This window comes from Galeopterus variegatus, unplaced genomic scaffold, assembly GCF_000696425.1.
Source record: "Galeopterus variegatus unplaced genomic scaffold, G_variegatus-3.0.2 Scaffold774, whole genome shotgun sequence".
NCBI classification, from domain to species: Eukaryota; Metazoa; Chordata; class Mammalia; order Dermoptera; family Cynocephalidae; genus Galeopterus; species Galeopterus variegatus.
The window spans coordinates 57,945-71,382 of record NW_007726885.1 but is presented as its reverse complement, the minus strand read 5'-3'; the positions used below and the strand labels follow the sequence as shown (position 1 = coordinate 71,382).

The window sequence follows — 13,438 nt, the reverse complement described above, 5'->3', positions numbered from 1 at the left end:
TGCAGCCCAGGCGGGTAGGCGCGCCCCTCCCCGCGCCTGGGAGCGGGGGGCTGGAGGCCGCGGCGGGGACGGTCCCTGGGCCCCGGGTGGCTTGACGGAGGGGGGCCGCGGACGGCCGGGCGGGGAGGGGCAGGGGACGGGAGGGGAGTGGCTAGAACCTTGGAAAAGGCAGACAGGAACCCCAGAAGACGACCCCGCTCAAGTCCCTGGTGAGGATTCATCTTTAAGAGGCCGTCTTGGAGCCGGAGATTGCAAAGTCCCCCTAGGAGAGGGACTCTTTCGTCACCCGTCCACTCCTGGCCTCCAGACTGAGCTGGAGACCCCCCACCCTTCCTGCTCAGGGCTGTGGTCATCATTTAACAAAGGCCAGACGCCCATTCCTGATAAACAGAGTTGTTTACCCATGACGTCCCCCCTGGAGAGAAGGTCCGTGTTCTGAAAACCTGACAGTCGCTCCCTAATCCTAAGATGGACGCAGGACCCTGTTACCTCCTGGGATTGTTTATCAGAATCATAACTAGGTGCGACCTGTTGATTGCTGGTGGAGGCCTGGAGGCCAGGATTTGGGCTGAAGGGACCGTGAGGCTCTGAGCTGCCATCTCTCTTTGCAGGGCTGGGGGAAGCAGCCATGCCTACCTGGGGGGCTGGTTCCCCATCCCCTGACCGCTTTGCGGTGTCTGCGGAGACAGAGGACAAGGTGCGGGAGCAGCAGCCCCACATGCAGCGCATCTTCAGCGTGGGAGTGAGCGTCCTCGCAAAGGACTGTCCGGAGAACCCTCACATCTGGCTGCAGCTTGAGGGCCCCAAAGAGAACGTCAGCAGAGCCAAGGTGAACTCCTCCTCTCCCTTGATCCTTGCAGGGAACAAGGACTCCCTCCCCCACGGAGGCAGAGGAGAGGAGGGGGCTGGGGAGGATCTCCATTCCTCGGTTGTCTCACTAGCCGCCTGAGTGCCCTCGAACTTTGTCTAACTCTATATTTGTCTGGAGTTTGGGTTTAATTTCTGTTGTGACGGCCCAAATTCTGCCAGGACTTAGCCCCACGGAGGCAGAGGAGAGGAGGGGGCTGGGGAGGATCTCCATTCCTCGGTTGTCTCACTGGCCGCCTGAGTGCCCTCGAACTTTGTCTAACTCTATATTTGTCTGGAGTTTGGGTTTAATTTCTGCTGTGACGGCCCAAATTCTGCCAGGACTTAGGGACAAATTGCTTTGTGCTCTTTGGGAGAATAGAGATAATCTGGCTGAGCAAGTGAGCCCCGCCAAGGAATTCACTGTGGGGTGGGGGGGCTGAGCCACATTTCTTCCTTTAGAGTCAGGTGGGAGTTCCAGTATGGTGCCACGCCTACCAGACTTGTGATTGAAGTCTCAGTTTTCTTATCTAAAAAATGGGAATAATAGTTGTATCTATCTGGTTATTCCAGGCATCCTGGAGCTCAGGGGAGAGCAATGAGCTGAAGGCAGGGCTGGGCCACTAGTTTCCTTTTTCTGACCCTGTCCCCTCTCCCCACACCCCACCACCCCTGCTAGGAGTACCTGAAGGGTCTCTGCAGCCCCGAGCTGCAAGATGAAATCCACTACCCGCTCAAACTGCATTGCGTCTTCCTGGGAGCACATGGCTTCTTCCTTGATTGCCTGGTCTGGAGCACATCAGCCCACCTGGTGCCTGGGGTGCCTGGCTCACTGAAGATCAGTGGCCTGACTGAGGCCTTTGTCATGGCACAGAGCCGGGTGGAGGAGCTAGTGGAGAGGCTGAGCTGGGACTTTCGGCCGGGGCCGTCCCCCGGGGCCTCTCAGTGTGCTGGAGTGCTGAGAGACTTCTCTGCCCTGCTGCAGCCCCAGGGGGATGCCCACAGAGAGGCCCTGCTGCAGCTGCCCTGGGCTGTCCAGGAGGAGCTGCTGAGTCTGGTGCAGGAGGCGTCCAGGGGGCAGGGGCCACAAGCACTCTCTTCCTGGGATGGGAGGAGCCCAGGCTTGCTGGGTGCTCAGGGCCAGGGTATCAGAGCTCCCCCAAATGAAGGCAGAGAGTCCCTGGACACTGGATCTGTGGGGCGGGAAGAGTCAAGGGGAGAGAGTCATGCTGTGGAGAAGGAGAGAGGGAAACAGCATGGTGCCAGGGAGATGGATTTGGGGTGGAAGGAGTTGCCTGGGGAAGAGGCCTGGGAGAGAGAAGTGGCCTTCAGGCCACAGTCAGAGGGTGGAGGGGCAGGGGGGTTGGGGCCTCTGAAAGGGAAGGTCTTGGGGAAGGAGGGGGTGCCTCAGGAAAGAGGAGGGTTCGGTGTCCAGAGTGAGCCTGCCAGTGCCCATGGCCCTTGTCAGAGGGCAGTTCCACCCCGGGGAGCCTCCCTCCTCCAGCGGCTCCACAATGGGCAAGCCTCGCCACCAAGAGTGCCCAGCCCTCCACCTGCGCCTGAACCCCCATGGCACTGTGGAGACCGAGGAGACAAGCAGCAGGCCATGGCTCGAGGTCGGGGGTCTCCATGGAAACGAGGTACCCGGGGGGGCAACTTGGTGACTGGCACACAGCGTTTCCAGGAGGCCCTACAAGATCCTTTTACCCTGTGCCTTGCCAATGTGCCTGGCCAGCCAGACCTCCGCCATATTGTCATTGATGGCAGCAACGTGGCCATGGTGTGAGTACCTGGGGAGGGGTTGAGGGTCCTGGGGAGGGATGATGAGACAGGCATCTTTGTTCACCTTGGGGACATGTGCTGAGGGGCTGGCACGCCAGGCCCCTCCTCTGGGCCTCCAGTGCTGACCCCTTCCCACTGCAGGCATGGCCTTCAGCACTACTTCTCTAGCCGGGGCATTGCTATTGCTGTGCAGTACTTCTGGGACCGTGGCCACCGTGACATAACTGTCTTTGTGCCTCAGTGGCGCTTCTGTAAGGATTCCAGGGTAAGAGGTGAGTTAGGCCTGGTCATCTGTGTCTTGGGATAGGCTCTGTTTCCACCTCGAGGAGTACCGATTGTGTTCTTCTTTTTCTGTAGAGAGTCACTTCCTGCAAAAGCTGTACTCCCTTAGCCTTCTCTCCCTCACCCCCTCACGAGTCATGGATGGCAGGAGGATCTCCTCCTATGATGACAGGTACTTGCTTTTCTTCTGGCCCCAGGCTGATATTCAAGGAGCCCAATGGGATACTGAGAGAGAGAGAAATTCCTGACCATTGTATTTGTGCTGTTTCCAAGCCTCGGTAATGGGAAAGGGGCCAGTTATTCCTCCAGGTGCCCTTAAGACTGGATAGGTAACCCTGCCCTGCAGGCGAGATGAGACTGGAGACAACCGTGTGCCTATTCATCATTCATTCTTCATTCATCAAACTACATGATGCCTGGTATTTATATAGTGCCTTACTGTCTAGAATATACTGGTTTAAGGGAAAGCTGGGAAAGCTGGTGACATGAATCACTGACAGACGCCTTCTTATAATCAGAATTTTCAAACATGTAGAGAAACTCCCCAGCACTCTGGAAAAACCAGAGTAAATGTTCAAAATAACAACTAAAAGGAAGAAAACGTAATCCATGAATAATAGGACTGTACAAAACATGGACTTAGGGGCCGGCCCGTGGCTCACTTGGTAGAGCGTGGTGCTGATAACACCAAGGCCACGGGTTCGGATTCTATATAGGGATGGCCGGTTGGCTCACTAGCTGAGCGTGGTGGTGCTGACAACACCAAGCCAAGGGTTGAGATCCCTTTACCGGTCATCTTTAAAAAAAAAAAAAAAAAAAAAAAAGACAAAACATGGACTTAGAATTGGAAGATCTCAATTTGAGCCCCAAGTGTGCTATTCAATGACTTTGACCATGGACCCATCTCTTAGTGATTAATGTCTTTGTCTCAGGGTCCTCCTCCATTCATTCACCTTCCTCGTGAATATCAAAAGATAAGGTATGTGCTTGCCTCAGTTGAGGTGCTAAGCAACAGTACGTTGACATTCACTCTCCACTTTGCACAGACCTAATCAGGTGTGGCAGAGGGTATTATCTCTGTTTTACAGATGTGAAGACAGAGGGGAAGAGTGGTTATCTTGGCAAAGAAAAATCAGACCCCAAATCTGCTGGATGGTGTAAATAAAAAATACAGGGCACACTCCTGCCACAGCATGCTTACTTGGTGTGGGAAATGGACAGATTTTAAAAGCTAATTAGATAATTTAAAAATTTTACAACTACTAGTTCTTTATTCTTTAGGACATAATTCAGTTTTAAAAAATTAGTTTCCAAGTCATAGTGATCATGCATTTTGTGTTTTCAAATACTTAACTTTTACTCCTTGAGTAAATGGTATTCCGCAAAAAGGCAGTTCACTTTCTCCCGATGCTATTCTTTTTTATGCCTAGATTTCACAGATTATCCAAGATAAGAGACCTTTTTTCCACACCAGCATTGAAACAAAACAATTGAAACTGAAGGTTGAGTCAGTTGTAGTGAATTTTAAAGGCACATGTCTGCGCAGTTGTGTAGGACCTGGTGGGCAGATAACACAATATTAACTGGGAATTTTGCCTAGTAACAGTGAATGAGCACAGTGGTAGCTGGCATAGCCCTGCTGAATGAATGCTGCTGAGCAGCATACAACGTTAACATGATAATAGCAAAATGTACTTAACCAGAAATACCTTTTGCATATCATATGTGTACCATATACATTTATGTCATCCCCTTACTCCAGAACCATCCTCACGTATTCCTCTGTCACATGTATTCCTGATTCCCAGTCCCCTCTGTGCCACACCGTCTTTCAAATACTGAGTGCCCACTTAGTACGAGGTGTGTGGCCTGCAGAAGGAAGTGGGAACGCTGGCAACAAGACGTTATTCTTGACTTCAAAGAGCTGAAAGAAACTGTAAATTAAACGCTATAGGAACTCAGAGGGAAGGGAGTCCCCTTCTGGCTGGGGTTTTATGGGAGTGGGAACGCTGGCAACAAGACGTTATTCTTGACTTCAAAGAGCTGAAAGAAACTGTAAATCAAACGCTATAGGAACTCAGAGGGAAGGGAGCCCCCTTCTGGCTGGGGTTTTATGGAAAGGGAGGGATTAGTTTTTTGTCTATTGAGAAGGATGTGGGATGGGGATGGTCTGGATCTCTTCGTTTCTAAACCTGTTAAAAAGACCACCACCACCTCATGAATCCTACCCCAGTCCTGTGGAATCACAATTACTGAAGCGGGACCGAGGCATCTATTTTTAAAAAGTTCTCTTGGTGATTCTCTTCATTAGCAAGGTTTGGGAAGCTCCTTCCGGATGGAGGGAATAGTTTGAGAAACATAGAAGTCAGATAGCACAGGGCATTTTTGGAGAGCAGGGTATAATTTGATCATTGATTTTTGCTGGAGTTGAGGGTACATTAGGGAATACTGGGAGAGAGAAGGCCATAAGGGTGGCTTAGAGCTGGGTTCTAGAGTGCCTTGGCTGCCAGGCCTGGGCATGTGGACTTTATTCAGTAGGTAAAGGGCAAGTGTGGAAGAGTTTTGTGTAGGGGAAGGGCATGCTTTCTTTGGAGAGGGCAGGAGAGACTGGAGGGTGGTGAATGGTTACAGGCAGGGGACCCCCTTGTTAGGAGGCTTTGCAGTATCTGAAACACTAAGGTGTTAGTTGTGGAACTGGAAAGACGGGGCAGAGTGGAAGCCTTTTAAGAGGAAGCACATAATGGATTTGTGAGTGATTGGTGGGTAGGGTGAAAGAGTCAGAGCCAGGCCTTACTGTCTCTTACTAACAAGTCACAAAGTGTTGGATGACGGACTGTGGTGAGTGGATGGGATAATACTATTGCAAGACCACCTTGGATTTGTCTTTGTTTCCTCTCTAACCCATGGCACCTGTATTCTGTAGCTGGGTCAAGGTGAGGTAGGGGGCCAGATCTCTATCACCAGAGTGGGTCTTGGGAGTCTGTAACACTCTTTGGGGTTGGGGCCTTGGAGAATCCCAGAATGGTTGCTGTGGTTTTTGAGACAGGTTCATGGTGAAGCTGGCTGAAGAGACCGATGGGATCATTGTCTCCAATGACCAGTTCCGGGACCTGGCGGAGGAGTCCGAGAAGTGGATGGCAATCATCAGAGAGCGGTGAGGGAGCCCTCCTTGAGACTAGGGCACAGACTCAGACCTTTCTCTAAAGCCAGCTCTGCTCTGGCCACTGGGTGAGAACTGTGGGAAGGGGCTTGAAGTTGCCTTCAAGGATGGTAGCCAGCAGCTTTTGGTGGTGGTGGTCTCAGTTTTCTGGGAGGTGAGCAAGGGCCCCTTGATAACCACACATCCTATTTCCCTAACTAGCCTGCTGCCCTTCACCTTCGTGGGAAACCTTTTCATGGTCCCTGATGACCCGTTGGGGCGAAATGGTCCCACCCTAGATGAGTTCCTGAAGAAGCCAGCCAGGTAACGCCCCAGATTCTCTGCAGGCCTGGAGACTTGGGTGGAAATGTGACCTCGGTTTGGGCTGGCTTAATTTTGTAGTAGTTTGAGTTGTCTTGGGTTTGGCCTTTAAAGCTTCCCAGGGAATCCTGACACAGAACCTCCTGGTTGGAAGGGAAAATCCTGCTTCCTGTTTCCTGTAATAGATGTGTTTGACGGAGTTATTTGGAAGATGGTTGTTTGTACTGTTAGGCAGTTGTATTCAGCACTCCCTCTACTGTGATTAATTTAGGACTAGAACTAGATCATAAGAGCAGCAGAGTTCACCTTCCTGGTTCCAAAGGAACGGTTCGTCTCCCCTTCAGAAGTGGGTTGATACTGCCACTCAGTGGTCAGCTTGGGGAACTTCAGGATTGCTCCCCCAGAGCTAGGAATAGGCAGGGCAATGAAGAGTGGGGAGGCCCACTGTGGTCTAATTTCCCTCTGGCACGCTCGTCAGCTCTTCTTGTTCTGCCTCTTCCCAGGACACAGGGGTCTTCTAAGGCTCAGCATCCTTCCAAGGGCTTTGCAGAACAAGGTAATCAGCAGCAAGGGAGAGAAGAGGAAAAAGGCAATGGTGGCATTCGGAAGACCCGGGAGACAGAGCGGCTCCGGCGCCAGCTGCTGGAAGTGTTTTGGGGTCAGGATCACAAGGTGGACTTTATCCTGCAGCGGGAGCCATACTGCCGGGACATTAACCAGTTGTCTGAGGCCCTGCTCAGTCTCAACTTTTGAGCCTCACCTGTCTGAGTGGCTGCTGCCCGTTAGCTCCAGCCTCCTCCAGCTCCTCCCACCTCAGCCCCTTCTGTGAGAGTCTCTCTGCTGCTCAGACTGTGACCCAGACTCATTCTGAGTTGGTGCTTTGGGTTAGGGAAGCACCGAGGAAGGGCATTCCAGTGTGGGGGACAGGTCCATAAAGTGACTTGATCTCATCTTGAGTTAGGACTTTAACCAGCTCTCAAGAGGTCCTGCTCAGCCTTAACCTCCCAACCTTGCCTCAGTGTAGGGAGTGGGGGCTGCTGGAAAGGCTAAGTCCTGGAGACTGGGACTCTTGGCTCCACCTCCAAGCTGAGTTGGGGTGGAGGATAGGGTGGGTGGGAGGTGGCAAGGAAGCTAAGCTTTTCCTCCCCCTGGCTGCTGCTCTGGATGGCCAGAGGACTGGATGCTTCCCAGGCCTATCTGGGCTTCTGAGAGCATTGAAGGGAATGCTGGGCCCTGGAAGTGCTGTAGTGTATGGGGCCTGGGTCACAGTGGGGTAGCAGTGAGCTGGTGAAGGCAGAGGGAGACATGGCTTCTAGTCTCAGCTGTGCCTGTCTGTGACTTTTGATTGAGCTGCTTGGCCTTTACTTCTGCCTACTAATCAGGGGTAAAAATACCTGTTGGGAAGAGAAATGAGAACATAGAGGAAAGCTCCTTGGAGGAAAAGTGCTTGGACCAAGTCTCAGGTGTGTTTGCTTGTGGCTGCACAGGCTCTCTAACCAAAACCTCACTTTCAGAGAGATGTGGGTCCTCTTTCTCCAGGGCCCATGCCCTAGATTTTAACACTGCATCCTCAGTATAACATGCCCTATAATGGCTGCGTACCTTTTGGGCAACCTCCAAAATCCACACTTACAATAGTTAAATTAGGGTTGACTGCATTACCAAAATACTCTCAGGGTTCCTATAAATGGCAGCTGTCCTATTGCATTCAAGTGTTTACAGATTCACAAATGTGTCGGAAAATCCCTGGTTAGATGCACTTACTGGTGTTGAGAGCATTCACCAAATCGATGAAGCCATGCTCTGCAATGACAATGTTAATGTGATCTTACCCTAACGTTTTCTCTACAGAAGATATGTATAAAGCGAGGCACACTTCTGCTTTTTTTGTGTGTCTCTGTGTGTGTATGGGTATGGGAGGGCTTATAGAGGTTGTCTCTAGATGAACCAATTACCTGGAAAATGAAAACTGAAGAATTAGAGTTGGAAGGTACCTGACTGGCCACCAAATCAACTCTGCTGTCACATTATGACATGGTCTGCTCTCTCCACCCTGTATCTTCTTGAAGTCCTCCTGTGCCAGGGAATTGATTACTTCCAAATAGCACATTCCCTGTGTAGACAGTGTTAATTAGTAGTCATTCCTTTAGTACAGCCTAAAAAATATTTTTCTGTTGCTTCTACCTTTGAGGCTGGTCATTCCCCCCGGGAACAATACAGTCAGTCAACTTCCTAGAGTTCAGGACCAGATAAAGTATGACTGACGTCCCTGGGGTGTTCCGGTTGGGCCCCTGAAGTGAGTCCCTGGACAAGAGCTCAGGCTCTGATTTCTGCCTCCTGCTGAGTGGCACGGGGAATTGAATACTGCATGGGAGCTGAATCATGACGGAGAGGGCTCCTGTGCCTGGTGGTGATTTACACCACTAGACTGTATGGACCCAGGCTAGGGGTGGTTGTGTTGGAGACATGTTGGTCAGGGAGGTGAGAGCTGAATCATGACGGAGAGGGCTCCTGTGCCTGGTGGTGATTTACACCACTAGACTGTATTGACCCAGGCTAGGGGTGGTTGTGTTGGAGACATGTTGGTCAGGGAGGTGTCAGTGACTCAAAGACAACGCATAGACTGTTGGGGAGAAAGGAGACTGGTTAATATGGCCTGAACAGGGGGCTGGGAGAATTACTTTTGGTAACTTGGTGGCAGATTTCACAACTTTAGGCACATAAAGTGTCCTGGATGAGCACTTGGAACTTCTTTTTTTCCAGATAGAGTTGAGTTTGTAGTTCTTGATTGGTTCCCTGTCCTTTTCACTTTCAATGGTGGTGGGTGTGCAGTAGGCTAGAGGTGTCTTCTGCGCCTTTGTGCTAAGGACCCTGGTTGACTGAAGTGGCCCCAATCAGATGACAGGCAAGTCCTAAACTTACACACAGGGATGTTGGCTTTGAAATGCTGCAGGTTGATAAACTGGGACCAATGTGTGATTGCTTTATTCACTGCTTATTTTTAAACTTCAATTGAAGGCTGACCTACACTGGGCCTCATCTCTTCCTCTGCTGTCATCCTAATGGCACTCTGTGAACAGGTGTGCAGTGTGACTACTGAACCCATTGGAAATGGATCATCATTTCTCTTTTCTAATAATCTCTACCCTTATCATAACCTCATGCCCCCAATTGGTGACCAGCTCTTTTGGTAATGGAGGGACCAAGAAAGGAGAAGGTGAGGAGAGATGTTGCCCACTTTAACTTTCAAAACTCCATGTAGGGAGAATCTTCTAGGGTGACATTCTTTAAAATAAATTCCAGGAGAATCTAGGTCAAAGAGATGAGTGGAAGCTAGCGAGATAATTTATCTTTATTGCCTAATCTGTAGTGCATTCTCTACACAGCATAAAGAAGTGGGGCAGCAACGGGACGTGTAGAGAAACCAAACTTGGGAATTGTGGAGTTGAAGAGGTTGAGGTCCCAATTTGATGACATTACAACCTTGAGACTGTGGGCACTCTCTCAGTTAAATAAGGTAGAGCAACAGAACAATGGGAAAGAAGAGAGGAATGGGAGAGGAATCCCAGGTGGTTTCAGATGTCAAGTAGAGGAGTACCTGAGGCTGGCTCCTAGCATCTAACCGGGAAACCTCCGTTCAGGGACAGACCTCAGGCCCCTGCCATGAGCCTCCCTACTTAGGCTATGACTTCCTTCAAGGCAGCCCCTAGCTCTGGGAAGGAATACTGGTAGCCACTGGACAGTGTCCGCCGTGGGACCACCTTCTGGCCCTCCAGCAGCATGATGGCACGCTCTTGCCCAAAGACGGCTTGCACCACTGTGCTGGGCAGAGGGATGAAGGCTGGGCGGCCCAGGGCAGCACCCAAGGCCTGGGCAAATTCAGCATTGGTAGTGGTGGACGCTGGAGCCACTCCATTCAGGACCCCCTGCACGTGGTTTGCTTCAAGGGCATGGGTCAGGATTCCTGCCAGGTCCCTGATGTGAATCCAGGGGAAGAACTGGTGGCCTGAGCCGATGGGGCCCCCCAGGCCCAGGCGGAAAGGCAGCAGCATGTGGCCAATGGCGCCACCCCCACGGCCCAGCACAACCCCTAGAGCAAGCAAGAGCGATCCTAGAGGGAAGCCCCTCAGCCTCAAAGCAGCTTCACTGCTCCGCCTTGTTTCTCACAGCTTCCTCTTCCTCACTCTCCCCAATCTGACTCAGCTCTGTAACAGAGGTGAGGAGTGTGGCTCTGGGACTTCCCATCCTCCTGTCTACAGGTTGGCCAGAGTGGTGCCATCTTTTCATTCTCTGTAAACTCAGCTGCCCTGATCCCACCACTGCCCCACATTCCAACCCTGTCTGATACCCAGACCTCTGATTCTCACCTGAGCGCACCACCACCTGGCGTGTAGAATCTCCAGGCAGCCTGGCTGCAGCTTCCCATTTGGTTACGAGATTGGAGAAAAAGTCAAAATCCCCTCCGGGGCTGTCCTCATCGTACTCCGCAGTCAGGCTGGGCTGGTAGTAAGCTGCCGGTGGAACAGCACTCATTTGCTCTGGGTGACCCTGGTCCTGCCCAGCCCTTTGCAGCCAAGGCTTCCCTTGGCCTCACCCTCTTCGGCCCTTGAGATCTCCCCATGTGAAGACAGAGCCATGGATATTTTCCCCTTGAGCTTTTCCATGACCTGACCTGTTCTAGCCCTGGAAGAACTCATCTTTGGTTTCAAGGCTAAACCGAGGCTACTAGAGTGTAGTGGTTAAGAACAGAAACTTGGGTGCCAGGCTGCCCGAGTTTGAATCTCAGTTCCACCATTTATTAACTCTGTGACTTTAGGCAAATTATTTAACCTCTCTGTATGGAGTTTTTGCATCTTTAAAATGGGAATAATAGCACCTACTTCAGTGTTGTTGTGAGGATTAAATGATGTAATGTGTATAAAACACTTAGAATACTCATAGTGGCTGGTATGTACATTATAATTGTTAGCAATTACTTGGTCCTAAAGGTGACACACAACAATCAGGAACTCTGTTCCCAAAGAACTGTGGTGTGAGAATCAAGGGACTTGGGAGTAGGTGGACCTTTCCTTGGTACTAGAAGTGGTGCCACTCCTCCCTCTCTCTTTGAGGGTTTTCATTTCTCAGGAAAGTATACAAAGGTTAGGAGAAACATGCATGGATCAAGGGCCTAGGAAGTTATTGTGCCTGGAAAAGACCAGTGCTTTGGGGTGTGTATAGCTACAAGGGCCTGAGCCACCTTCTCACTCTGCACCCACTCTCCCTCCCCATTTCCCTGGCTAACGTAATGGGTTGGTGATTTGGAGGCATACCTACACCTGTGACTAAGACCCAGGCCTGGGGGGGTTGTGGAGTCTTGGCGATGGCTTCAGCCAGCATTTGAGTGGTCTCCAGGCGGCTGCTGAGAACCTCTTTTTGGAAGGCTTCATTCCACCTGCAGGAGAAACACAGTGGAAATAAAAAGCTACTAAATACATACATGCACATATCCTTCCCACTCTTTCCCTGGGGGCCATTCCACACTCATTTATAGTAAAACTCTAAAGGTCCATGTCTCCTGTAAAGGAAAAAGGCATCTCTTTCTTGGGCATCCTGAGTTATACGTGAGGACTTAAGTCAACTGGGTGACTGGGTAGGGGAGCAGGTGGGCGTGGTGGGCGTGGAGGAGTGGGGCGGGAGGAGTAGTCCGGAATATCGGTCTAGTTCTCAATCTGGCAACTCCATTATCTACACCGCACAGATTCTCATCATAATCGAACCCTCTCCTCCCTCTGCTCTGGAGGATATCCGCTTTAGGACCCGGGCTGACCTTCGGAGAGGGTTGAGGATGTTCTCTCCGGCCAGGTTGACAGCGGCATCGCAGGTGGGGAGCCCGGATCTAGCGAGCTCATCCTGTCAGAGAAAGCACACAACGGCCCCGGCCCCTCCCTGAGCCGCCAATCTTTGCCCTCCCACCCAGCTTCCAGAGGCTGGACATACCCACGTGATTCGACCGGGCCCAGGCTGTCGGGAGACCAGCGTCACTTCGTGGCCCCTGGCTTTCAGCAGCTTGGTTAAGGCTGTCCCAACGAAGCCCGACCCGCCACCTAATCGGAATATACAAATTGTTTATGCTGGGGGGGAGTCGGGGGTGCTCCTTCCGTCCCCGTTTGTGGCCCCCTCCTCTGGTGCCATCCCATCTGACTCCAGACTTCTCCCTTGCTTCTCTCCCTCTCCCTGCGATGCAGAGGTGACACAGGTCACAGGGATTAGGGAGATTCGGCTTCTCGGGATAGGAGGCCAGGGCCAGGTTCTCGTACATGAGACGGTGCCCTCTCCATAACGGTCCCCCAGCACTCAATCCCTGGCTAAATCCGCCCTCTATTCTCCCTTCTGCCCTCCCTCACCCACAAGCACCCGCATAGCGACCAGGACCTAACGCGCCTGCGCAAGATTTAAAGTTTACCCGCCTCTTCCCTGCTTCAGACATAACTACGACCTCTCTGCGCATGCGTCTTCCAGGAAACGTGCTCCAATTGGGGCACGGACATTGAGACTGGGCGTGGCCCTCCCCGGCGACCCGGAAGAATTTATGAAGATAGGCTGTATATCTCATTGGGAGGCGTGGCAGGGACGGCTAGGGGTTTAGAGCGGGGGATGGGAAAGGGGTGGGGAGGGCTGGAGGCCGGGGGAAGGTTTTAGTGCAGGGAAAAGAAACAAAACGAAAACCGAAACCAACAAAATCCTTGACCTAAAACTGGGAGCTACACAAACCGCAGAATTCTGGATGTCCATTGTCGAAGCAAAGCACTTCAGTCTGTAAGGAAATTTAAATGAAGTTTGCAAACCAGGGAGACCACATCTTAGCGTGAGAAGTCAGTCTGCCCAACAAACAGAAAAGACGAGGAGGTTTTGTAGTATAATTTAGGAAGGTTTAAGCAGTAAACCAATTCCAGACCTTGTATGAAGTTATCCATTCTGAAAACAGACTATGACTATGACATATTGGACAATGGTTTCTTGGGCCTTTTACAATATTATGATTACTCTAATCTAGACTATTCAATTCATAAGTAATTCCCCTATATG

The 13,438-nt window shown here is 51.4% G+C and overlaps 2 protein-coding genes and 1 long non-coding RNA gene across 3 annotated transcripts; 2 read left to right on the top strand and 1 right to left on the bottom strand.

Moving 5' to 3' along the window:
* Window positions 1-373: 373 nt before the first annotated feature.
* Window positions 374-8,256, top strand: KHNYN (KH and NYN domain containing). Its single transcript, XM_008572291.1, has 8 exons — window positions 374-521; window positions 612-829; window positions 1,526-2,628; window positions 2,770-2,900; window positions 2,986-3,082; window positions 5,957-6,064; window positions 6,272-6,373; window positions 6,874-8,256. The coding sequence occupies exons 2-8, from the start codon at window positions 629-631 to the stop codon at window positions 7,121-7,123; spliced, it is 1,992 nt and encodes a 663-aa protein (XP_008570513.1). The 5' UTR covers window positions 374-521; window positions 612-628; the 3' UTR covers window positions 7,124-8,256.
* Window positions 3,744-4,172, top strand: LOC103590137. Its single transcript, XR_550444.1, has 2 exons — window positions 3,744-3,889; window positions 3,999-4,172. It is a non-coding gene; the product is annotated as an uncharacterized LOC103590137 (long non-coding RNA).
* Window positions 8,257-9,697: 1,441 nt separating the features above from the next.
* SDR39U1 (short chain dehydrogenase/reductase family 39U, member 1) lies at window positions 9,698-12,798 on the bottom strand. The gene is made up of 6 exons (XM_008572292.1): window positions 12,757-12,798; window positions 12,350-12,456; window positions 12,180-12,262; window positions 11,683-11,804; window positions 10,738-10,881; window positions 9,698-10,460 (listed from the first exon to the last, which is right to left on the bottom strand). Exons 1-6 carry the CDS (start codon window positions 12,770-12,772, stop codon window positions 10,048-10,050), a joined length of 885 nt encoding a protein of 294 aa, XP_008570514.1. The 5' UTR covers window positions 12,773-12,798; the 3' UTR covers window positions 9,698-10,047.
* Window positions 12,799-13,438: the final 640 nt, after the last annotated feature.